We start from the raw sequence: 26,742 nt of genomic DNA, 5'->3' as shown, positions 1-26,742 counted from the left end.
ATTAGTTTGGTAATTTAAAACTTCTGACTTCACTTAAGTTAAAATTTGACTTTAAAGTAAAGTAACTTATGTACAACACATACTAAATTTTACTTGACAAAATTGGTTTCTTCGTCTACCTCCGCTCCACCACCACAACTAAACTTCTACCATTCCATTGTACCTCCACCACCACCTCAACAACAATTGCACCTCCCCCGCTACCATACCTCAACCACCACCACCACCACCACAACTTAACCACCATTTTCGCACCTCCACCTCCACCACTACCACCACCATACCTCCATCACTAACACCACTACCACACACCTCCACCACACCATACCTCAACTACAACCACTTTCGTACCTTCATCACCACCGTACCTTCACGACCACGTACATATTTTATCCACCATCACCACCACTATACCACGACCACCACCACCAAATTTCCATCATTACCACCTACATATCTTATCCACCACCATATCTCTGTTACCACCAGTCACAGACCTTATCCACCACCACTACCATACGTCCACCACCACCACCACCATACGTCCACCACCACCACTAACACCGTACTTCCACCACCATCTCCATCATCATGCCTCCACCACTACGATCACCATAGCTCTACCACCACCACCGTCACTGCCAACATCATTCCTCTACGACCACCATCATGCCTCAACCACCACAAAACCCCATAACCATACCTTCAAGGTACCGCCACCACCACTACTACTAATATCACCACCACTTCGTATACAAGAGGAATCGTGAAAATCATAAATAAATTCATTAAAATCAAGTATCTCTATGAGTAAATGAAAAATAAAATTATCAAAAGTAAATTGTGTTACCAACCTAACTTTGACTTTTTTACTTATAAGTAACATTTTTGCCAAATATACTTTTGAAATTTTTTTACTTTTTTAAAACAAAAGAACTTCTACTACAAGCAAAAGTACTTATACTTTTGGTAGTCAAATGACACCTAAGAATATGCAATATGTAAGATCGGGGCCAAAAACACTCGCCAAAATTGTTATTTGCGCAGAGCGCCTATAGGCATTGGGTACGGTTTGGGTTAGACACCTGACCCCCTTTGAGAACCCTAATTTCTTCTTCTTCTGCTTCTTCTCCTCTTCCTCTTTCGTCTCTTCTCCTTCTGTTTCGCATCATCATCATCATCATCATCATCATCACGCCAACGAACCACCATGGAACTTTGATAAAGATCTGAAATAGGAAGTCCCAAAACAAGTAATTTTCAGTTCATCGAATTCTAAACCGCAAGGCATATTTAGATCTAACATTGAATAACCAAATTAGGTTAGAATTTGTCATACATGTCTAGGGACAAAATCAGAAAAATACCCCGGAATTGATCTCAGACATGACCCAGGCCGAGACCTTAAGCAAGGGCTCGGGGTGTCCGGTCTAAACACGAAAGCGATGGCTGCCTGTCCAAGACCTTGCCGTGGCTCCCATACGGATCGATCTGTGTCCCTTTATACTCGACTGCTAATAGGTGTTTGGGGTCAAACAGATTGACTACAAGGTCAATTTCCTCACCTGGATGCTAATAGCAATTTGGGCGGGTGTCATTAGCCGGATCCTAAATATATTGACACGCTTAAATATATGCACGTGCGCAGTTTACTTGATAGACTGCCAGGTGTAAGTTTAAGAAGCGAACACAGTTGCTGTCTAAATCCTCATCACAGAACGGTGCTTCTCGCTCCCACGATAAAAAGCATCATCCTTAATCTCTATTGTATTCTTCTCTTTCTACTGTTGCTGGTCTTTCTTTACCCTCTTAACGAAGGAAAAAAAAACCTAAAAACTCATCTTCCCCTTTTTAAGTTATCTCTTCCTTTTCTCTTCTCCTTCAATCAATCATCTAGGTTATTCTTCCCTTCTTCATTATAGATACCTAAATCTAGTTCAAAGATTGACCATTTCTCGATTTACTTATTACAGATTTCACAAGAACTTTGCACTCATCAGGTAACTCTCTCTCTCTCTCTCTCTCTCTCTCTGTGTGTGTTGCTCGGTTTGTTTCAATATTTTAGGGTTTCTTTTGGTTTTGTATGTCAATTTGATTTATTTTAGGGAAAAGATTTGTACTGTTTATTTGTGTTGATAGATGGGTTTTGAGTTTTGGCAGGAAGCTTTATGAGGGGTTTCTATACGGAATTTGGATGAGAATTGTTTGTTTTAGTTCATTGAGGTGAAATCGATCAGAAAGGAAGAACCTTTATTCAGTTTAAATTTGAAATATTTCCTGAGGGGTTTCTTGTTTCAGGTGAGAAGTGGTTCTTGGGTCTCATGAGAATTGTTAGGGGAATGCAGAGATCGATTAGTGAAGAGCAAAAACCACTAATCTGTGAAAAATCTTTCAGTCAAGGAATTGGGGTTACCTTGCCAAAGGCTAGAGCTCGCGATAAGCTGTTGAATTTAGGGTTTTGAGAACTTCTCGTTTTTTGGATTTGAAAAAGCAAGAATATGACTCGTATACTAGTTCAAAGAGGTTCCTCTGGTTCGTCATCCAACCAGAATCGATCTTCATTGGCTGGTTCATCTTCATTGGCTGGTTCATCTTCAGCTACTCCATCACAACAGTTTTTTGGTCCTCAAAGTTCTCCTAATTTGAAAGAAGATGAACACGAAGGGGAGATTCAAGAACCAGGGGTTTTAGATGATTTGGTTGAGTATCCTGGTAGTGGAGATGATAAGACATTAACAAAAAATGATTGCCTGCCAAAATGTGTTCAAGATAGTGGGAGTTCAGCCGAAATGGTCGATAAAGACAATGCTGGCAAAGAAAATAACGTGGCAGATTCCGAAAAGGTTACGAGAGAGAAGGTTGAATCAGGTTTCAATGAGAATACTACTGGTGGTTCTTCGCAGAATGTTGTTACTGCTGAAAGTTCACATCCTCCTCCACCACCTCCTGTGCCTCCCCCAAAACCATTGGCAGTGAATATGAGTTCGAGGAAAGTTTCTGGTGGTTCGGGTGCTGTGAGAATTGGTCCTTCTAGAAGAGCAGTGGCCTGGCCAGTGGTTCCAGCTCAGGCATCCAAGTCGGGTTCTCGGCCTTCTTCTCCCAGGTCTTATGGTGAAGCAGAGGGTTATAATAGTGCTGATGAGCAGAACCATTGTTTTAGGCCATCCTATGATGATGCAGTAAGTTTGTTTTCTAATATTTCTCTTTGTTTTTGGGTATTATTTATTATTATGTTTATCATATCTTAGCTTATGGGGATCCAGTCCCTGATTTTAATGCAAAACATAATTAGAATCCTACCTGCTAATTGCTATAGAGCTGACACTTTGATCAACGAAAGACGAGGGGAAGGAGTAGGTTTGGAAGTTATAGCTTGTAAGAGTATCTTTAGGGTGATGTATATGTACATAAGTAGAATCTTACTTGCTAATTGCTATAGAGCTGACACTTTCATCAAACAAAGACAAGGGGAAGGAGTAGGTTTGGAAACTATAGCTTGTAAGAGTATCTTTAGGGTGATGTATATGTATGTACTTGTGTAAGTTCTATGCTTGTGGAATTTAATCCAAGATCTTAGTGCAGAATATAGTCGAATCTCAATTAGTGAGGAGCCGAGGAGTTACCTTTGCCACCTGTTTATGTATAATAAGAATTCGGAAACAAGGAATGGAATCAAGTATTTTCCTTTGGTGAACAAAATGTCTAAGGAACCATTACTGGCTCTTAAGTTGAAAAACTCTTTCTGGGTAGCGGTACTTGGTACTTGTTAGATGTTTCATTTATGAAGACTATTTAACGTGTATGTGCCAAATAATTGTAGTCATGTGATAGTTTTGAAGAAATAACAAATATGGTCTATAAACTTCAAATGTAACACAAAATAACTGTGTTGGTGTTTCATTTCAGCAAGTACTATCTAACGTGCATGTTCCAAATAATTGTAGTTTTATGTAAATTTTGAAATTTAAACAGTACTCTTATGGGATATTCAGTCTTCTTTCATTAGGAAATTTTTGGGATGCTCGTGCTGTTCTTGTCTCGATCTAGCATGAAAACATTAACCTTTTTTTTTGTTCCAGGAGAGAGAACACCAATTTGAGCGTGATATTAGACGAGTAAAAGGATTAGAAGTGAAGCGCATGCTAGAGGACGGAAATTGCCTATTTCGTGCTGTTGCAGATCAAGTTTATGGAGACACTGAAGCATATGATTTGGCTAGACAGATGTGCATCGACTATATGGTACAAATCTGTAGTTAGGTTATTTGGTGCAGTTAATTTTGAACTAGTAGGCTTGTATGCCTTAAAAGCAACAACTGATTCACAGACAGTTAGCAGGAATGTAGGATTTCATTGGTATTATGATTTTCCAAGGACTGAACTATTTAATTCTTAGTTGTAAGGTGGATTAGGCAAAATGGTTGTTGAATATACACTCATGTTTGTCAAATTAATGATTCACTCACCTATAATAAATTAGTGTATACTGATAATTCCTACTGGGAGATGACTTCAATATTGTTTTCAATTTTGTATTTACCGATAATGCCTCTATTATGTAGAAGTGAACTTGGTATTTCTGATATTCCCTTATTATATAAACATCCAGATCAATAACTATATTTCTTTCGTACTTCAGGAGAAAGAAAGGGATCACTTCTCTCAGTTTATAACAGAGGGATTTACATCTTATTGTAAGAGGAAGAGGCGAGACAAGGTATGTCTATGGCACTAATATACAATTTTGATTTCTTCCACTTTCTGACCGATAATCGTTACACAAATTCAAAATTAGAAGATGTCAAACATTGTAGCGTAAGCAAATTTGGAGTTTGGACACAATCTTCATTTTTTGGTTCGGTTGACTCTTGGAAACAAACTTGTTGAAACAGTTCCACGTCTTCAAAAATTATGCTTGTTTATATTGGAAATAAAAGAAATGGAGACTCTGAAAACGGAATTTAGCATGTGTTGTATGTAATTTTAGAAACTTGCTTGTGATACTGGTCGTATCATGTTAGTTTTGTTGTTAGTCTCTGTTCAAGAATTTTTGGCTCTTCGGACTCGTGGATATGTATTTATTTGTCTTTTGAAACATCAAATTCTTATATGAAGAGGAATATATAAGAGATCTTGAAGGGTAGTTACAAGGTTACCAGATTCGCGGTACGCGGTACGAAAACGGGTACACGGTACGCCTATTAGAGTGTATCCGGTACGTGTATACCTATTCGGTACATAATTCGATTAATATAAAATTTCTCTCAAAATTCTTCACTAAAAATTGTATTTGTAACTAATTCTCCCATTTTTCGATTGTGTTCATCCCAAAAAATTTCGATTGCGTTCCTACCATTCTTCATGAGAATCGGTTCGCTAGATCGGGCGATCTGGTTCGCAAACGTACCCTAAAAGGATACGCGCGAACCAGATCGTGGTTCGCAGGGGGTTCCAGCGAATCTGGTGACCTTGGGTAGTTATCTGTCTTATGAGTTGAACCTTAGAGGATCTTTATAAGTTTGTATTTGAATTCTTGTTGTGGCTACTGAAAACAACCATGGGTTTCAACCTAGTTTAGCAAAGAGCTTCTGAAGAAAAAATTGCATGGAACCTGTCCTATGCATGTGATCATCGAACTTATAGCCTAGAAACTTCAGTTGATTCTAAATGGGTCACTAACCTCTCATGAACCCAGGTTGCGGTTTATCTATCCCATTCTTGATAATGTTACGTTCCAACCCTCAATAAATCTTATGCTCCCCCTCAAGATCATTATATACACCTCCGTTTATAAATAAGCTAACTTTTGTTTAATTTCAACAGGTTTATGGGAACAATGTTGAGATACAGGCTATATCTGAAATTTATAATCGTCCGATCCATATTTATTCCTACAGCACAGGTGCTACTCTAAATCTTCCCAAAACTGGTCATATGATAGAAATACATGTATTTTTGTTCTTAACTTTCTTAAGAAATACCTACTTAATGCAGAACCTATCAACACCTTCCATGGAAGCTACGATACGGACAACCCTCCTATTCGGCTTAGTTATCATCATGGAAACCACTATAATTCGCTTGTCGACCCACGCCGACTGTCACTTGGTGCTGGCCTTGGATTTAGCACTCTTCAGGGGGTAAGTCTGTGCTTATTGCTTCTTATTTTCTTATGATTGGTTTCTCATATGCTTCACTTGATGATGATATTGTATGTCACTTGTTTCCTTTCTTATTGTTACTTTGAGTAAAGTTTCTTAATCGAAATTCTGTCATGTTTTTCGTTTTCCACAGACGAACATCAACAGGGATCAGATAAAAGCTGCTATAAAAGCTCAGCAAGATCAACAGATAGACAATGTAATTAATGTTAATTATTTGCAGTATTACTATTTACTCTTACCCTAATTATATTATTTTTTAGCAACTTCAGTTTTGCTGTTTTCTGAATCATTTGAATGCAGGCACTTCTAGCCGAGGGGCGCTTTTATTCGGACCTTGAGTTGACTGAGAAGGAAATGGAGCGTATGGTACTGGAAGCTTCACGAGCTGAGTATCTTGCTGATGACAAATTTAAGCAGCAGCTGAGCTTTAGGGAGTCCTCTACTTCTACTAGTGCGGAACCTTCATCTTCTGGAGCAAGTGAGTTCTATCATTCTTTTGTTTTATGTTCATAATCATAATCTAGCCAAATACTTCATTCCGTGCGTCATGTTTTACATACTCCATGTATCTCTTCTGCTTCGTCCCTGGTCCCTGTTTGATAGTTTAAGTGGGGTTTGTCTTTTTACTGTCTGAATCTGATTTGTCCGACTCTCTCTTGTTTTGGTTAGGAGGGGAGTCATTTTAGGTTATTTCAGACAATGGTCACGTTACATTTAACTCAAATGGGCCCAAAATTAATCCAAGTCAAATGCATGAGCTATAGATAAAGTAGCAAACATTCCGAAAATCTGGAATCGAAGAGTAAAAGACAAACATGAAAAACTGAAGGAAAGTTTTTAGCTTAAAAATTGCTTTAGAGGGGTGTGTCTATCCCGACACTTTGCGTTGTACAGGTCTTATGAGTCTTCAATTGTGTTGTGTAAGAAGAGATCAATAAAAATTGCAGGACTTGGGATTCAGAGTTTAGATGCAACTAAGCTTAACTCATGTTAAAAAGGAGTTCCAAAATTTTGACATTTTCTGTTTGCCTATTTGATGAAAAACAGGATCACCGAAGAATGAATCAAAGGGAGGACAGGAGAAGGTAAAGGGGGATGGTAGTAGTGTGCTGAGTAAGAGTATGCAGATTGTGCTATCGATGGGGTTCAGTTACTTGCAGGCGGTGGAGGCGTACAGCTTATTCGGTGACGATGTTGACTCCATGGTTGTCTACTTGTTGGAGACTGGCAGTACTAGTACCCTCCCCAGCAGACACAAAGGCAAGGCTACTGAGTGAGTGGAGTGGAGTGAGTGAGTAGGAAATCATTCACTTTTAGCTTCTATGCTTCTTCTAGGGTTTTTACATTATATAATTAATAATTAATTGTAGGAGGATAAAAAATCATCATCTACTAGTAATTTAAAACTGAGGGCAGTCTCACAACCCAGTTGCAATAAATAAATTTTAATAAAGTAGAACAACTTCTGTTAGTACTACACTGTTGTTTAATTGTGTTTTGTTTCCTCTTTTGCTATAATTCTGAAATGGAAGCTTTTTATAAGCTTTTGCTTTCTAACTAAAATTATGGATTATAATAACTTTGGTAAAGCAGTAGAGAAAAGTAAATACACCTTCTCTCTTACATGGGCCCTTTTGTGTCCGAGGATCTTTGTTTGGGTATTATGTTGCTAGCAATAACACAGATTATGTTTGAAGGAAGTACCAACTTAGCATTAGAGTCGTCTAGGTCGGGCACCTGATTTATGCTCTGGCTTCCCGTGTCTTGGATGGGGGATCATGGAGCAGTCTTCAAGTGGGAGCAATATTTACTGTGTTTGGTTCCCAGTGTTTGCCTCGCCTCACCACAAACGCGGGGATGACGTTAAAATTCGTTAATCATTGATCTTGCAGAGTGAAGTAGGTCTCCGGATTTGGTTGGTACTGTACGGAGGACGAAAAAGATAGATTATTTTCTTTACTTTTGTATACTGTATAACAGTAAAAACTAAAAATAACACCACTAAACGTATAACACAACCATCAAGAAAACAGTAAAAACAGAAGCAACTACACCTATACACATAAAATCCAGCTTTCTCTCTTTTCTTAACTTCTCGTCTTCTCTCTCTTTCTTCATTTTCAAATACTCTTCATACTTCTCCTTCCTCTCTTCCATACACCCCTTTTTCCTCTCCCCACACCCAATAGCTAATTGCAAAATCTCCAAACTATCCTTCCCATTCAAACTAATTCCATCCATATCCTCAACATTTAAACTCACCTCTTTCACTTGGATATTCCCATCTTCGTACCCACCAAACGCCACCAATATCCCACACTGAACAAACTCCGTCGTTGTTTTACTATTTCCACCCAAAACTGTCACAAATCGCACCTGTATTTCTTCCGATAACCAGTGACGTTGGACGGAAACAGGTCTCCAACTCGATAAATTAGCAGCTCGCCGTCCGATTGGGTCAACGATTATCCAACTCAAAGTCAAATTTTCAGTCAAACCTTGAAATAAATCTTTGTTGTGATTAATTGTTGTTGGAATTACGTCTTTCCGGTCTAAAAGATCAATTTGAAAAGGTGAAGAACGGAACCAATCTGATTGAGTTTTGGTTTCTTCAACTTTTGAGAAGATTAATTTGTTTTTGTAGTGAAGATCAACGGCTGAGATTATTTCATGAGGTGGGGTTGGAATAGATGGATGGTGTGGATTGATTTGATTACTTTTGGGTGGTGGGTAATGAGAGAGGAGAGGGAAGGAATCGGAGAAAAAAGAACGATGGGTATTGGGGAAAGTTGAGATTAGGTTTTGAATACGAACATCAAGAGTAGAGTGCCAGGTGTTATGGCAGATATTAGACCAGAGATTTTGTTGGGTGGAAATAGAGTGGAGTTCCGAAGAAGCGCAACTAGTGGATGCTAAGGTTGCACCGTCGAGGCGAGAGAGAATATGTGTGAGGAGAACGTCGTCGTGGATGGCGGAGATTGTGGTGGTGGCTTCACCATCGTCTTGAACTTGATCGGAAACTGTCGGGGTTGTTGTGTTTGGTGGTGGTGCCGCATAAACCATTTGGAACTCTAAAAAGTTAGTCTTGTTTCGTCCAAAATCGGTTTGGAATTTTGGATGCCCATTTTTTGTTAGAGGCCGGTATATATAGGGAAGGATACAAAAATGTATTCCTTGCTTGTTGCTCCAAAACCTCCGGTAGGCCCATCTGGCTGACGTGACCTCCTGCGTGAACGATGTGGAGGGAGAAACTAATTTAAATAAGAAAATGTCTTTTGGGTTATTTTTTAGTCAATATTCACTCTGTCACCTTCTTCTTTAGTAATTGGATCAGGTTGCTAAAGAGGGTAGTGGAGGAAAATATTAATGGATAATATTTATAAAATAGTTTCAAGCCAAAGTTTAATCCAATCAAATCTTTTTCGATAATAAAAATCTAATTGAGTTTGTGGCGTTTGCCAATTGAGAACTCTGTCTACATAAATTTCATCTTCAATTGACAGTTTGATGCGTGAATAAGATGACTCCGCCAAACTTAATTGTGGGGCAAGATTATATTTATTAATACAGTTGAAAATTGAGAAAATCTTAATACGGTTAGCGAGTCTAGGTTAAGTGTTATAATCATGTATTAAAATTTCTCAATTTTGTATGTCTTTGTGTTTATATCTCTCTCACATGATAAGTTCACCACAATTAGCCAATTAACATACAAGTACGCAAGTTTTCGTTCTATATATTTGAGTTATGTATTTTTCACGTTCCTTAAAAGAGTTGAATGAATATCTGGACAAGAAGGAAACTTTATAATAGATTAGTGCTACTTGTCACCGGGCAAGTGAAGCCACTAGGTCTTCATAAGTTGAATAAATAATGCAAACAGTTTGAAAAAGAAATTATTCTTAAGATAAGTATTAACTAGAAATTAGTCAAATTTTCAATAAAGAAAGGGTCAAATTTCATTTTACGTCATTACATTGAAAATGGGAACAAATAAGATAGCTACTTTTTATGTTAATCATATCAAGCTAAAGAGTTTACTAACTACTGTTATATTATATGAGATATATAATTGCATTATTAGCTGATGTATATAAGGTAGGGTCTAATTATGTATTCTTTTATATGCTATTATTAGGTTTATTCAGTACTTTTCATCTTATAAACTCATGCTTAAGTAAGGGGCGGTGGGGTGTAGTGGATGAAATATCTACTAATATCTCTGTTTTTAGTTGGAATATTTTTGAATATTTATCAATGCATCTATCATTCATTTAGAATATTTTAATCTCTAATATTCGTATTATTAGTTTGGGACACGAGATTGCAAACATTTATAAAATTTTAGTTTCCTAGACACTACAAGATATTTTAATACTACATACTGTTATAAAGTAAATTTGGAATTTTTTTAGAAGAGAATGTCTTCCAAAAGGAAGACATTTGTTACATTTTAATTAAAGAACATAGTAAAAGTAGTTAATTGTCCTTACACATGGTAATAATAATGTTGTTAATGTCTCTACTATCGTTTGGGATACGAGATCACAATCATTTAGTAACATTTTATTTTCATGAACAACATTAGTAGATATTTAAGTATATTTTAGAGTAAACCTGTGTGATACTTAGAAGATTGTGAGACGGGGTAAGTCTGCTGTCAATGAATATCCATGTCGAATGATCGTACAAGGTAAGAGTCGTTAAACGTGATTATATATTTTGTTAGTAACAATTCCAATTGGAAAAGTGAATCTTTTGCATTATCTGCCCTTCCGCATAATCACCATTTACTCGGGAAGGACAAACCTCACACCATGTTCTATCTTCTGGTTAAGGTAGGGGGTCACAAACAAAACTTACTCGGATATACGTCTTTGCTTGTTATAGTAGAGTTAAAGGTGCTTGGGAGACTTGTACCGATCTCTCTACAACCGTTCGGTCAGGACGAAACATCTCACTTCGGTAAAATAATAGATTCTTCTTTGGAAGGATCTAGATGAGAAACTAACGAACTTATATGCTAAAATTATGTGGTTTATTTGGAAAGTCAGGTGTGAAACATGCTTCTCAGCAAAAAAAAACAATCTCATATTCAGACCATTCAATAAATCAAAGCCTCCTCAACAGTCCCACTGAAGATTATTACTAAAGGCAAAGAACCAAAGCAACACCAATGAAGCCCTCCATCGACACCATTTCTCAAAATTAACACGGACGCATCCTTCATAGACTTAGCTGAACTGGCAGGGATCAGGTGCATTATATTTGATGTGGAGTCAAATTCAATATCAGCGCTCGCAAATACAGTCAGAGGTCAAAATGCGGAAGAATGCGAATGTTTAACAATTAAATCGGCTCTCCTATGGGCTATAGATCTTCAACTTCACCACGTCCATATAGAGAGTGACAACCTCAACGTTATTTCTTTTTTGGAAGATCAAATCTACTCCACTCAATGGCAATCCAGGAAGCACTTAGCCGAAATCCTCCACTTGAAAAGCGAATTTACTAACATCAAATTCTCCTACATTTTGAGATCAATCGACGTAAAAGCGGATGCGTTAGCTAAGTGGGAAAAGAAGCATCAACGATAGAATATTTGGAACTCCCTCCCGGCTTTTATTAAGGATGTTGTTTAGTTTCTTTTTGTTTTCTTTTTTCCTTTCATAGTAAGTTCAACAAAAAGAAACCTCTCGGTCAGGGGTCGGTCGAGTCCACCTCCATTTTAATTCTAGCAAATGATAGCTCTTTGTATGTGCGGATGAAATTGCCACGTGCACGTCAAGTCAATTTGTTGACATTTTGTTTTGGTCACAACTAACCATTTATTGACACAACAGACTAAATGTCTTGAAATGTCTACAAGATATTGTGTTGAGGGACACAATATCTTAAAATGTCTTGACAAATGTATACGAACATTTCGGCCATAAGTGTCCAGGAATATCTCTATCCAGTGCACCCCCTAATTTTTTTTTGTTGAAAAGAGAATAATTTTAATATATAAAAGTACGATTACAATATATGTTAGAAATAAAATTTGGAATGTATTTTTAGAATCTATTGCCTGTTTTTTTTTTTTGTCCATTTTGCTAGCTTGTCAGATGGATTATTTTGTGCTCTGTTGACGTAGGAGAATTGATGCTATTGAACTGTGGAATGAGGTTTCTTAATTTTTTTTTTTGGTGTGTTGAAAAGGTTTTTTACTAGTTGAATATGAGTTGTTGATTGCACTGTATCATTCTTTTAAAATCGTGTAAATGTTGGATAAGACTTTTATTGTCACTTTCTGTAATGATATGTTTATAGTCGTTTACAACCACCCATCGTACACTGAATAAAATAACTTTTGCTTCACCTTCTTCGCTGGTTCTACCATAGATTGTTGACACTTTTGTTTCCATGAATTTGGCTTGATGATCATGATCAATGATAAAACTATAATATCAATAAAACTATAATATCGGTACAACTCTTAATGTCAGTAAACGAAACGTCTGTATTAATTTCGTACTATAGATAGTCAAGTGGGGTCCATTTTGTTATCCTCGACTGCTTAGTTACAATGTTGAGATTATCTGGGATGTGGGGAAATGAATGAATCTGGTTGATTACCCCCTAATTTCCATAGCAACAATTACAATTTTTCTTGTAGGCCACTGAAAATTCAAGATTTGAATCTGTCTCTTGAAAGTTATTAGAGGAGATAAATACAACCCCAGTCTAATTGTTTTTTTTTTTTTTTTGGAAGTCGACTACGATCTACGTATGTCGTTACATTTGGCACTTGATACATCATAGATGTGATAAGCTCGATAACCGCCCACTCAAACACTAACAGGACCGGGCCTATAGCCCAACTAGAACATGCCCTAAAGGCCAACAACATTATTTACACCTAACATCATCTTGATCTCTATCACCTAATTGTTAAATAGTTTGATACATCATAGATGTGATAAGCTCGATAACCCCAGTCTAATTGTTAAATAGTTAATTAAGCATATATCTCTATCACCTAACATCATCTTGATCTACTTAGGAGTATGTCCAAAGAATGTCATAATCTAGGTAGGTTGGCTTTTAGGTTAGTCAATATGGTTGTTGTATCTACTAGATTACGGAAGGTTGTTATTCTGATTATTATGCTTCACAGCTTCAGTTGTATAGTTTAGATTAGATTCAAATTGGACAATGGACATAAGTTTTTATCCCGTATATATAAAATCGTAGAACAAGTTTGGAAGGTGTTTTGAGGAGTTGCTCTTGAAAATATTGGAAGTAAAAGCATCACCTCTATCATAAATAAATCAAGAACAGTGGCATGAATAAACTAAAATCCAACTTTGAATTGGCTGTATTGGAAATCTACAAATTCCACTTACAATACTACTTGTTATATTAGTGGAGTTGATTTAGATAAGTGTAAGTGTTTCTTGTTTGAGGCTAGAAATAAAAAGGCTAAAACTTAAATGGGTGCATATTGAACTCATCTATAGATGTATATTTCAAAATTCACAACTAAAAGTTGATGAATTTATATATTGGGATTTCAAAGGCTGCTTAAGGGTGGACATTTTTTTTAAGATAACAAAAATTTGGTTGGAGAAAAGATTTTGTTTTGTTTTATTTTTTTTCAAACTTCCACTACCACATCTTCTTTGGCAAAGGTCGTTACAGATTTTAAAAGAAAAAAAATACATTTTTTTCTTCTTCACCCTCTCCTCCCCAGGGGTGGACCCACGTTGGGACCCGCGGGTGAGCCGAAATTATATACTTATTCCAAACAGGGGCGATCCATGGGGGTGCGCGCACCCCTTGATCCTCCCGAAAAAAAAAACGTACGTAATAGTAATACTTTTTTTTTATATATGTAGGTATATATAATTATGTATGTAATGATGTCTACAAATGACATGAATTAGGTCTTGGTGTAGTGGTTAAGACATTGGTTACAATTCATCACGAAGGTTAAGTCATGGGTTCGAGTCATTTTAATTTTTTTTTGTATATATGTGTGTCCTTAACTGTATATCAAGTTGTGCGTGTGTGGAGATGACAAAAACTAGAGCATAGCTTAATGGTTCTAACAGTGTGTCTTGTGGACGACTTACCTTGAGGTATTCGGCCTTCGTGTAGTGGTTAAGACACTGGTTACAATTCATCACGAAGGTTAAGTCATGGGTTCGAGTCATTTTAATTTATTTATTTTGTATATATATGTGTCCTTTACTATATTGGGTTCAAATCCAACTTCCCACATCTTAAATTTCATTTTTGAAATTATTAAATTTAATTATCCTAAATTCATACATAATCAATTCAACTACCCTAAACTCCTATAAACTTCAATTCATCTACCATAAACCCTTACAAACTTTAATTCATCTATCATAAATCCTATAAACTTCAATTCATCTACCATGCTCGAAAAGTCACAAGCTATGCTCGAAAAGTCAGAAATCAGGACTAGTCGGCCTACCCGAGCCTAGCTACCAGTCGAGATTACAACGGGACCAGTCGCATTTCATCGGTTTATATATATATATATATACTAGGGTATAGCCCGTGTCTCCGCCACGGGATAATTTGTCGATTATGTTAGTAGATGAAGACAAATTAAAATCATACAACAAAAAGAAGTGTCGATCAAATTCCTACTAAATTCGTCTCTTGAAAATCAAAATAAAATTATTTTTTGCCTCAATATTAACATGACCAACACAAATTTAAGATGAAATTTGTAGGTAGTTATTTTAAGAATAAGTGGGGAGTTATATGTTGAGAGGTAGTTAAATTAGTGGGGAAAAATCTAATGGTGAAAATTGAACTATAGATATTGACGGATGAGATTTATGATTGCAAGTTATGACATGGCACCAAAATCTATGTCATTTGTTATATAGATATTATATAATATTAAGACATATATTATGTATTATATACATTTTATATAATATTAATTACATATATAATAAAAAATATATTATATACATATATTATGTATTATATTCATTTATATAGATTATATACAAATATATTTTCAGCTAAAAAAAACTAATACTCCATATAGGTTCCTCAATAGTCTAAAATATTTATAGTATTGATAAAAGAAAAACAATCTATTATACAAAACAGATCCTTGTGACTAGGACACAATTAATTTATCTTATGATTTGGCAATGTGACTAGGATAAATTTATACACATGGACATGACACTAGGACATAATTAATATAGACTGGGACATAATTGATTTGATTGTAATCTAACGCCCACATGATGTTCGCCTCTCTCTTTCTCTTGAACTGAAACGCCAAAACTCTTCACCTATCTTCCTACACCTTCATTGTCTCTTTGATTGAATCTGCAAATTCGTTCAATCCTTCATGTCTGATGATGCTCCTCACTGTTCCTCCGTCTCCGTGAATCTATTGCTTCATTATTCATTCCCTCTTTTATGTCTGAAGAGGGTGAAGATTCCAGTTACAAGCTCCTAAGTAAATTCCTCATTCCTTCATCAAAGAAAAAAAAGTAAATTCCTCATTTACTCTTCTTCATCTAATACTCTCCTATGCAACATCTTTCTACTCCATAGATGGTGGTGCACAGGAGAGAGAAAAATTTGTCGAAATCATCATGAGGAATTTGAAAATCTGCATTTTAAACTCTACGAGGAACTCAGTGAACTGGAACCAACAAAGAAGATAACGGTAAAAAGCTCATAAAAGAAGATATAAATTTTTATTTTCCGATTTTCCATTTTGCCTATTTAATTAGATCAGAGCTTCATCAGATTTTTGTAGAGTTAGATCTTGTAAATAAGAAATTGTTGTCAAGGTGTTTGATAAAATGCCTCAACTCGAATGTGGGTTATTTCGCCAGGTTTGTTCTTACTTGATCTTATGTTTGGTATTTCAATTTGTCAATCGATGTGGTGTGGTTTTTTTTACATGAAATCAATCTATACAAATGACATTTTATTTTCTGGTTATGTATGTAGATCAATCTATAGCAATCAAAAGATGGTAAACTGGTTTCCTGCCGTGATTGTATAAGAATAGGCTTCCTTCGTCGATTAGTGGCATGGTTATGGTACTAAAAGTACTTGTAGTTATTTCTTTCAAGTCATCTCTGTGAATGCTTACACTGTTAGTGGCACTCATCAAATAAAAAGTAAGCACTCGGTGACTTTATATTTTTGTTTATAGAAACTGAGTTCTATTTGTCATTGATTTATTGCGATCTTAACTAAAATATGGGTTATTACGTGTTATGCAAAACTGGAAGGTCTTCTATCCAACATCATTAGCCAAATAGGTATTTGCCTATATGTAACGTTTTAACGAACAAGAGGTCCCCAATCGATCATAGTCGAAACTTAGATATTTCTTGCTAATAGTATTAACTACATACTATTTGGTGATTATTTCATTCCCATAGGACCAGACAAATTGGACCACTAAGGAAGCTAACAAAGTATTTCAGATGTCACTGAAGCAGCAAGAACTTATTAGGACGACCATGACGATATCCCACAACTGGTGGTTGGTGACACATCCGAAGGGGGAACTAAGGAAGGTGAACTTCTTAGACAAAGTTCGTTTTCAACTGTTTTGGTATTTTACATTTACGTATTACATTGCAGGGGTTCACTGGAAGACTTACGATATATGTGTAAATTTGTTCGTCAGGGAATGACTTCGGTGAGGAACTATTGTCACTAACTTTTCAACAACATTAGGAGGTGTTGAGTTTGGTCCTGTAAGGAAGCAAATCGATGCGTGTCAGCTTCAAAAGTGAACAAACAACTTCAGTTTAGTATCTGGGCACTTGTAAAGGTAAATTTACGTCTTGATCACAAGTGTTGCAGTTGTTAGTAATACGTTCCAACAATTATATCATTTTAATAGTAGGTTCTCCTTGCTTTGGACCTTTATAAAGTTTGAGTGACTGCTTATTTTGCCGAATGGAAAAAGATATATTGAGTGTTAATATCTAGACTGCCTATTTAACAGTTGGCTGAAATGTTGCTTATCAATCGTGTTTTGAAACCCTTGCAATGCCTCTATATAACCACAGATAATATGTTAACCTTTGGGATTCACTAGCATATTAGGTTCAGTAGTGAATTAACATTCTACAACCCATATTTACTCACATCATCCCTCTTCGTCAATTCAGGAATTTTAGTCAAAAAAAAACAAGAACCATTTTTTTTAAGATAGTGGTTGGCGAGGACACACATCAAAGAAGTGGCAACTAAATCAATGGAATCATAGTTTAACTTCAAACCTGCAAAGCAAATGGTATACATTCTAACTAAGGTGAGTTTTAACATTTGAGATATTTTATTTCAAGATTGTGGCTTTTACTCTCTAGATTTAGGTCTTCTTTGTCTACCTAATTCTTCAAAGACAAAAAGGTCCAGCCTCTCAAGACAAGTCGTGAGAAATTATGGTTTTTGACTATCAAAAGAAGCTCTAATTGTACTTAAATTACATGAGCAACAGATTTTGTTTCACTTCATGTTGAAGTTATTCCTTCTATTTCTTCATATGAATCTGTTGAACCCAATTCTCATCTTCTGAAGAAACCCAAGTTGTAGAACTTCTTTTTGTCGTATCGATTTTCTCATTTTTCACTTATTTGGTTCTAATATAATATAAGTTCTGATTTTATAAATGAAATCCATGTCGTATCACTCTAAAAATCAGACACCCACATCATATATTCGGTTGTTAGATTTTTTTCTTTGTGGGTTATTTTCAAGTGGGGCTGTACTGAAAAACTATGTCTTTTTGTGTTTTTGTACATAGTAGAGAGTACTTAAGTATGCACATAAAGTTGTCTTCAGTTTTTTTTTGCCTACACGGCAGGTTTGTTGCGGCAAAAACAGAAATTTTAGATCAGAAGCTTGTTTGTGTTGTTTTGAATTTTCAATGCATTCAGGGTTTTAAGGGTTTAATTGTTTTTAAATTTTCAGTGCATTCAAGGTTTTAAGGGTTTATTTATTTGAGGTTTTCCACCGAAGTAAAATGTGGCTTAAAATGAAGGGAAATGATAGAGTAACTTAGAATTTGGTACTTAGAAGATGACATGTTTCCTCATTTGGGAACAAATGGGTCCCCACGGTAGTCAAACTTTGAAAATTTTTTTGTCTTTTAGTGTTTTTAGTGTACTCCATGTCATTATGTCATCCTCTAAGTCATTGTAGCATCTCCCTAAAATGAAACGCTAGAAAGCCCCCTTTCCTTCTCCCTCTTCTTTTTTTCTCTCTCTAAAATTTATGTAGTAAAAAAGATGCTTTGGTGGTTGTCTAATGAAAAAAGTAGGACAGAGCCCTAATTCGATTGTTGATTTATTTATCTTCATCTCTCTAAAATTGCCATGGTAGAAAAGATGGTTTGGTGGTTGTGTAACGGTGGAAGAGGCAAAAATCCTAACTCCGCTCATGATTTATTTTTCTACTTCGAAGTTGCATTGAATGGAATTTAACCACTACATTAGCTCATGTCATATAAGTCTCTTGTGTTTTCTCTTGATATACTTTTCTACCTAATTTTGAAATTCCAATAGATGATAGCTTTCAAAATAATAATAATATATATAGTCTATCTCTATGTTTTGGTACCACTCATTTGAGATTCAAGTTTGTTGGAGAAAAATTCTAAATTAAGGAGATTAAGCTTCTCCCATATGCATGATATTTGTGACAAAATGCGAGAAACAAAGAAAAGTTAAAACTACAAAATGCGAGAAACAAAGAAAAGTTAAATGATCAAATATCCGGTCTACTTTTCTGCGTTGCATAAAGGGCATTTCCCCGCCCGTAGGGCGGGGATTATGCCTAGTAAGTCTATAAAGACCGTCCAAATCAAACCGCATTGCAACCGTCTTTCCACCTTGTACAAAAAGACAAAAATTTAAAAAGGGTCCCACACTTTTCAAATGCTTATTAAATTAATAAGTTGCTGTTTCAATTTAACGGAACAATGAGCATGCCGTTATTGAAAATCAATCTCAACCATTGGTTTTCAATGGTTAAGATTTAAATTCCAAAAATAACTTTTCTTTCTCTACAGCCTAAACACATCACTTTAACTTTACTCATTCACCAGGAAAGTAAAACCCTAGTGGAGAGGTTCATTCTTGTCGTTGGCTTCCTCAAGAATATATTCATTAACAAATCGATTTTTCTTCAACAATCCCCACCCAAATTATTGGAAAAACACACTTCTCTCCATATTTGAAGGTTAGTGAATCATTTTTTATTGTTTTGTTTGAGGAATATATGGAAGGAATTCCTATACACTATAGTTTAGATTCTATGGAATATATTGATTCTGAAAATGATTGTGAAGAAGATGATTGTGAAATAGAAGAAGAATGTGTAGAAAGTGAAATGGATGTCAATTTTTTGAAATATAACAAATTGGAATTATTAGAACTACTAAAGGTAGGAACAATACACAATAATCTTGCTATTGTGTTTGAACTCTTTAAGAGATATGCTTTTTTATTAGGATTTCCGGCAAAGAAAAGAACTAGTAAAAAGGATTGTAATGGTGTTCAACGATGGGTTACATTTTCATGTGGTAGAGAAGGAACACCTAAAAGTACTTCTTCCAATTGCTTAAAACCAAGACCCTCATCCAAGACAGGTTGTAAAGTCAAGATTAGAATAACGCTTGAAAGAGATGATAAATGGAAAGTAACGTCGTCTTTTCTTGACCACAACCACCCTCTCAGTCCTAGTAAATCTATATTTTATAAATGCAATAGAAACATCAAACCATCCGTAAAAAGAGCTTTAGAATTAGGAGATAAAGCGGGAATTCGACCATGTAAGAATTTTGGCACGATTGTTGAAGATGCTCATGGATATGAAAACCTAACTGCAACAAGGAAAGATTGCCAAAATTATCTAGCTCAAGTTAGACGACTACGCCTTGGTAAAGGTGATGTAGTTGCAGTTCAACGGTATTTCTTGAAAATGCAATCGCAAAGTGCAGATTTTTTCTATTGTATGGACCATGATGAAGAAGGTAGGTTGAAAAATGTGTTTTGGGCAGATGGGAAGAGTAGAAAGGCTTATAAAGAATTTGGGGATGTGGTAGCATTTGACACGACTTACCTGACTAACAAGTATGAAATGCCCTTCGCTCCATTTGTCGGTGTAAATCATCATGGTCATACGATCTTATTCGGATGTGGTCTCATTTCAAATGAGGACACAAACACATTTGTTTGGTTGTTTCAGACCTGGCTCGCTTGCATGGATGGTTGTCACCCTCAAGGAATAATCACAGATCAATGTAAGGCAATGCAAAATGCCATTGTGGAAGTCTTTCCTAACACTAGACATAGATGGTGTTTGTGGCATATTCTGAAGAAGTTGCCTACAAAATTTGGTAGCAATAAACAAAAAGATCAAATTAGTTCTACATTGCAGTGTTTGGTGTATGATTCACAAGACCTCAGAGAGTTTGAAGAAGGGTGGATAAAAATGCTTGACAAGTATGGTTTACATGAACATAAATGGTTGAATAAATTATACGGGGAAAGACACCTTTGGGTTCCAATTTATCTTAAAACTAATTTCTGGGCAGGCATGTCAACTACACAACGAAGTGAAAGTGTGAATGCCTTTTGATGGTTATGTTCATGCTAAAACAACTCTATCACAATTTGTTGAACAATATGGTCGTGCACCGAGAGATAAAGCTCAAAAAGAAGCAGAGGCAGACTTTAGGTCATACGCACACAAGATACCATGTGTGACTAGATTTAACATTAAGAAACAAGCCCAACAAGTGTACACCACTGAAAAATTCAAAGTATTTCAGCAAGAGTTGATTGAATTATTATACTGCAAAGACATACATAGTTATCAAGATGGTGCGTTTACCGTACATGACATACGGTCTGATATTGTCATTGGAGATGGTAAAAAGAAAAGAATGGTGTATAAGGTTTACTACAATCAGACAAATGGTAGTATACACTGTAGTTGTTTTATGTTCGAGTGTTCTGGTATGTTGTGTAGGCATTCTATATTGGTGTTGCAGGATCTTGGTGTTGACTTCATTCCAGAGCAATATATTCTTCGTAGATGGAGAAATGATGTTACAAGAGCACATACGAAGATCCCAATTGAATATGATGATTGGGATTTAAGTGAAAATCTTCGTACTTATGATCGACTATGTCGTGCATTTACTGAACTCGCCGACTTATCATGTGATGATGATCGGCGTTGCAAACGATATATTGAGTGGGTTGAGAATGAGAAAAAATCTATACCTCTGTTTAAAGAGGGTGTTCCGCCCTCAATGTCCGGAGTTAATGTAGGTAGTAGTTCAAGTGCTAATGCTAATGAAGAAACTTTACTTGATCCACATTGTGTTAAGCGTAAGGGGCGACCTCGTACAAAACGGTTAGAGTCTACACTTTACACCAAATCAAAGAAGAAAAATGTGTCTACCAAGAAGAAAAATAAGGTTAGTTATTGTGCATATTTGATTTTTAGTTATGTATTTTAACATGTATATTAATTAAAGACTATTTTATTTTAGAAGAGTGATGATCCACAAGATGTAGAACTCCATGCCACACAAGAAAGTCACCATTATGATCCACAAGATGTAGGATTCAATGTCACTCAAGATGTAGGATTCGATGTCACTCAAAATGTAGGATTCACCGCGACTCCTTTTTATAATTTTGGAGAGCTGCTGAGACAAATGCATCCTAAATAGAGTGGTAAAAAACTTTTAAATCTGTTTTTTTTTTTGTCAAATGCTTCCTAAATGATATAAATCTATATTGGCATGGTCTTGGTTTTAATCCGAACTTTGTTTTTTTAATTTCAGGTGGTACAGAATTCCAAAATCTATGATTATGGTAGTGTCCCAGGAAGGAAGAGATTGGTGGTAGAGAATCCCAAATCTATGTGTTTGGCATATTTTGAAACATTTATATTTTAATTCATGACAATGACCAGTGAACTTTCAAGATTTCATGAATTTTGTTTTAAGAATTGTTTATGAATTTTGTTGTAAGACGTTTTAGCATGAATTTTGTTTCATGAATTTTTCCGCTCTTTCCATAAACTTCGTTTAAGACTTTTGTTCCATGAACTTCATGAATACAGTGACTTCATGAATAATTGTTAACAAACAAAATACATTGGCTTCATGAACTTTCAAAATTTCATGAGCTTTTGTTCCATGAACTTCATGAATACAGTGACTTCATGAACTTTGTTTCATGGGTTTTGTTAGTAGAGAAAAACTACAGAGATTTCATGAATTTAATAACAAACAAAATGCAATGAGATTTCATGAATTTAATAACAAAAAATACAGAGATTACATTTAAATTGATGTCACACCACCATTCAGACTACATTGAAACTACTTTCAAACACATTAGAGGTAACTAATACACATTCAAGCTTTACGAGTTACTATTTTTTCATTGACACAACAATCTTTGTGACGGTTGTTGTTATCTTCAAATCTTTCTTTTCAGCTATTTGAGCTAGATTTTCAAACATACGCTCCAGCTGAGTAGTTTCGTCATCTTTCGCTTCTGTTTCAACTGATATCTTTTCATCATTGTTTTTAGTTCCAGATGCCTCGCTCTCATCCCACTCGAAATATTTGCAATGTCGTGAGCAATTGAAGAAATACCTACCATGATTTTTAGAATGTTTATTCACCTTAAACTATTGAACTATACCTTTTCCACATTGCGGACACATTTTCTTTCTCGGACACGAAACCAAATCATGTCCGGGATCTCTACAACTATAGCATAAACCATGATTGAATCCACTCATGTTCCACTTTTTTGTGCAACCTGCAAATATTTAGATACATTAGTTATATATGAGTCTTAATCTCCATGCCTATAAACTTGAAGAAAACTATAATTCTTAGTAATTTAAGGGGCTATGGTCATAACAAAATAAAAGGTTTAGAATTCCATACTCATCTTCCACTCTATATTAATCAGTTGTATCTTCCACTTTATAATTTGTTAAGCAGAAATGAAATTAGTCTAAATTTTTTATAACATAAATTACCTTTGGTGCAAACTTCAATTAGTATTTTCATAAACCCAAAATTATTTCAAAACTAAATCTAGAAAGATACATAATTCTTAGTAATTTCATAAACCCAAAATTATTTCAAACCTAGATCTGGAAAGATACATCATTATTAGTAATTTCATAACCCAAAATTATTTCAGACCTAAAGCTAAAAGATACATAATTCTTAGTAATTTCATAAACTCAAAATGATTTCAAACCCTGAATCTAGAAAGATATATGATTTTGTAATTTAAGGAACCCTAAATTATTTCAGACATTAAATCTAAAAATATACTTCAATAATTTCAAGTACTGTTACTAACTTTGAGAAATTGATGCAAGTAAGTGTTACTCCCAGAATAGTTGGTTAATCTCTCCACTAGGGTTTGTTACTAACTTTGGAGAAGAAAAATTTCTTACTGAATGAGAGTGAATGAGTAAAGTTAAAAGGAAGGGGTGTGTTTAGGCTGTAGAAAGATAAAAGTGCTTTTTGAAATTTAAATCTTAACCATTGAAAACCAATGGTCGAGATTGATTTTCAATAACGGCATGCTCCTACTTCCGTTAAATTAAAACAACCACTCATTAGTTTAATAAGCATTTGAAAAGTGTGGGACCCTTTGTAAATTTTTGTCCTTTTGTACAAGGTGGAAGACGGTTTCTATACGGTTTGATTTGGACGGTCTTTATAGACTTATTGAAAGAAAAAAGATGAAAAGAAAAGTATCTTTGTTCTAGTGCCAGCCAAGAGAGAGAAGGGAGACGTGGTGTTTTGACTTAACATAAAAAGAGATGAGAGATACACGGGAGAGAAAGATAGAGATAGAGATAGAGATAGAGAGAGAGAGACTGATCAGTTTGATAAGGAAGAACAGGGATGAAGGGATTGAGAAGGAAACCCAAAATTAAAGGAGATCGAGACTTTTGCTGAACTTCTCACTCTTCTCCTCTAATTCTCTCTCTAAAGTTTCTTCTTTTATCTTCAATTGATGTTGCTGCAACTATTTTCATCTGATTTTCTCTTTAAAATTGCTTCTTCTTGTTTCTCATTCTATACTAATCAACAAGATTGATAAAGATAGCAGAGAAAATCTAACTAAAAATGACACAAATGGTAACAAAAAACCCTAAAAGATCTCAAAATCAGTTTTTTTTTCCAAAATCTAGGTTACTGGTTTGAGCGGATGATATCGACGCCTAACTTCTTAGTCATTTCAGTGCTAGGCAGGTAAAGTCGCCAAATCAGTCGGGTTGTAAAATCGATTAGGGCTTCATGCCCTAGTCGATCGGCTAATAGCCGCTTTTTAAAGCATAGGTCACAAGTACTACAAAGAAAAGACCAAGATATTGTGACTGCCATGAGTTTTGTTAATCATCAAAAGCTAGAATCTAATATGTACGAGACTATGAGTGGTCATCATTGGTTTGGAATGTTTCTACTTTTTGTGAAAAACATAATATTGAAGTTGTTAATCTTAATGGTTCGTACATAGTTCAAGGGAGAAGCAGAAGGAATGTACAACAAATTACAAACTTTTATCACTATCAAGTGGTGATTTTCAATACCGTTATAGATATGGAACTTCAAGAATTAAATGCTCGTTTCACCGAACACTAACTTTGTCGATTGCAACTGCCTCTGTTGAAAGTGTTTTTTCAGCTATGAAGCTAGTTAAAACACGTTTAAGAAACATGATGAGTGATGCATGGCAATGATAGTTTAGTAGTCTTTACTGAAAAATAAGTTTTAGTGAAATTGACAATGAGTTGATTATGCAAACATTTCAAAATATGAACTGACGCAGAGGTCAATTAATGAATATAAGTATTTTGTAATACTAGATGTATTAATATAATTAATGAATATAAGTATTTTATTAGTTATTGTGTTTGCAAAAAAAAATTATTATAAATCCGCACCCCCTAAGTGAAAATCCTGGATCCGTCCCTGATTCCAAATTGAAGTAAAGTCCTACGTGAAGGAGAAATTCATACATAACATAAAAGATGGGTTGGCGCGGCAATGCTTGGATTTTCTTAAAGGGTTTTTTGAACTTACCCCCTCAAAACTAATTAGTAATTGATTTTACCCCCTTCAGTAATTAGTAACTGAGCTTACCCCCTTGAATTTTGTATTTTTAGCAAAACTGCTAAGGGCATGTTTGGCATGAGATGATAAAATCACAAATTACAACCAAAATCAATCTTTACTAATTTTATTACCGACTAAATCAAACAATAAAAGTGAAGTGGAACAATTAAGAGAAATCATATTGAATTATAATTGTTCTTGGTAGTCACATTTATTTCACGTACACCTAACACAATCTTTGTGTTTTTGTCAAAAATAACAAATCTAAGGGGGTAAACTCAATTGCTCATTATTGAGGGGGGTAAACTCAATTACCAATTAGTGATGAGGGGGTAAGTTCAAAAAACCCTTTCTTAAAAGATGTAGATTAAGTGGTAGCAAACCTAAAACTAAATCCACTATTTCCTTTATTTGGTTCGTGCTATTCTCTCCCTCCCACGATTCTCTCCCACATTTCAAGTAAAAATATAACAAATTAGCTAGGTTTTGATGCCATGTCATAAACATTGCGTATAAATCTTGACCATGCAATCTTCATTAGTAAATAAAGTCCCTTGATCTTGAGACACATTTTAAAAGCATCCAACTTATCTCACGTTTACAAATTTAAAAGGTAGTAACTACTTCCTCATTCTAAGCTTCACTACACGGTTCTAAGCAGTTTTTTATATTTGGTAGCTTATCAAAACTACTTTTTATTTATTTACCTACACTAACATTTAGAAATAACATCTATATTGACTTCTCAAAATTTAATTAAAGGGTTAATATTGTCATTTATATTTTTCACTTGGAATGTGGGAGAGAATTGTGGGAGGGAGAGAATAGCACGAACTAAATAAAGGAAATAATGGATTTAGTTTTAGGTGATAGTGGCGCGTGTTTGAGAGAAAAGTCAAATTTGGTTCGGGACACGCTGACAATTATAAAAAAAAAATCAAAATTTCCACCAAATCCACCCAAAAGTCCTCGTATTCCGAAACTCTTTGATTTTTTTGTTGAACTCTTTGTTATTTCTCCGAAGCGGACATTATTCCAGACGATCCTCATTATGCAAAATTTTGAGCCATCCAGATATTACCTACACATTCATGGACCCTGATAGCACGTTACTTTATTAAAAAAAAAAATAATAACAAATAAAGTGTGCACTTCAAAAAAATCGGAACTCGCGAGTATAATTCACAGTGGATATGAAATCTATCATTTATTGACTTGTGTTAAAAGACATAAATGAAATACCAAGAGGAATAAACATTCATACCCCTAAGATAACCTTAAGGGTCTTTATATGACCTTTATAGTCCAAGATGTCTTTGATAATGATAGTTATGAAACTTATTCAATTCATATATTTATTGGATGTAATGATTTTTGGAGTCAA

At 35.2% G+C, this 26,742-nt stretch overlaps 1 protein-coding gene, 2 long non-coding RNA genes and 1 pseudogene across 7 annotated transcripts; 2 read left to right on the top strand and 2 right to left on the bottom strand.

The window, feature by feature from the left end:
* The first annotated feature begins 1,685 nt into the window (after nucleotides 1–1,685).
* OTLD1 (OTU-like cysteine protease family protein) lies at nucleotides 1,686–7,640 on the top strand. 3 transcript variants are annotated; one of them, XM_086669766.1, is made up of 10 exons: nucleotides 1,686–2,000; nucleotides 2,161–2,223; nucleotides 2,299–3,179; nucleotides 4,080–4,241; nucleotides 4,639–4,716; nucleotides 5,823–5,901; nucleotides 5,994–6,139; nucleotides 6,294–6,359; nucleotides 6,464–6,641; nucleotides 7,211–7,640. In XM_086669766.1, exons 3-10 carry the CDS (start codon nucleotides 2,499–2,501, stop codon nucleotides 7,438–7,440), a joined length of 1,620 nt encoding a protein of 539 aa, XP_086525892.1. In that variant the 5' UTR covers nucleotides 1,686–2,000; nucleotides 2,161–2,223; nucleotides 2,299–2,498; the 3' UTR covers nucleotides 7,441–7,640. The 3 variants fall into 3 exon arrangements, with proteins under 3 accessions (XP_086525892.1, XP_086525891.1, XP_086525893.1); XM_086669767.1 differs by having other exon boundaries at nucleotides 1,711–1,989; XM_086669765.1 differs by having other exon boundaries at nucleotides 1,686–1,989; nucleotides 2,161–3,179.
* Nucleotides 7,641–8,099: 459 nt separating this feature from the next.
* Nucleotides 8,100–9,387, bottom strand: LOC147550037 (putative F-box protein At2g36090 pseudogene; annotated as a pseudogene). Its single transcript, XR_015237800.1, has one exon. The product of XR_015237800.1 is annotated as a putative F-box protein At2g36090 pseudogene (transcript).
* Nucleotides 9,388–15,400: 6,013 nt separating this feature from the next.
* On the top strand, nucleotides 15,401–17,497 carry LOC147550036 (uncharacterized). 2 transcript variants are annotated; one of them, XR_015238053.1, is made up of 6 exons: nucleotides 15,401–15,878; nucleotides 15,962–16,050; nucleotides 16,169–16,341; nucleotides 16,609–16,746; nucleotides 16,860–17,006; nucleotides 17,350–17,497. It is a non-coding gene; the product is annotated as an uncharacterized LOC147550036 (long non-coding RNA). The 2 variants fall into 2 exon arrangements; XR_015238052.1 differs by having other exon boundaries at nucleotides 15,401–16,050.
* A 5,002-nt stretch (nucleotides 17,498–22,499) lies between these two features.
* Nucleotides 22,500–23,661, bottom strand: LOC147550035 (uncharacterized). Its single transcript, XR_015237189.1, has 2 exons — nucleotides 23,590–23,661; nucleotides 22,500–23,031 (listed from the first exon to the last, which is right to left on the bottom strand). It is a non-coding gene; the product is annotated as an uncharacterized LOC147550035 (long non-coding RNA).
* Nucleotides 23,662–26,742: the final 3,081 nt, after the last annotated feature.

The sequence above is a fragment of the Eschscholzia californica genome, unplaced genomic scaffold (genome assembly GCF_041429995.1).
Source record: "Eschscholzia californica isolate CP2 unplaced genomic scaffold, dmEscCali1.0.p SCAF_3, whole genome shotgun sequence".
Lineage (NCBI taxonomy): Eukaryota > Viridiplantae > Streptophyta > Magnoliopsida > Ranunculales > Papaveraceae > Eschscholzia > Eschscholzia californica.
Note: the sequence above shows the minus strand (reverse complement) of the source record. Positions and strands in the feature narration are given on the sequence as shown.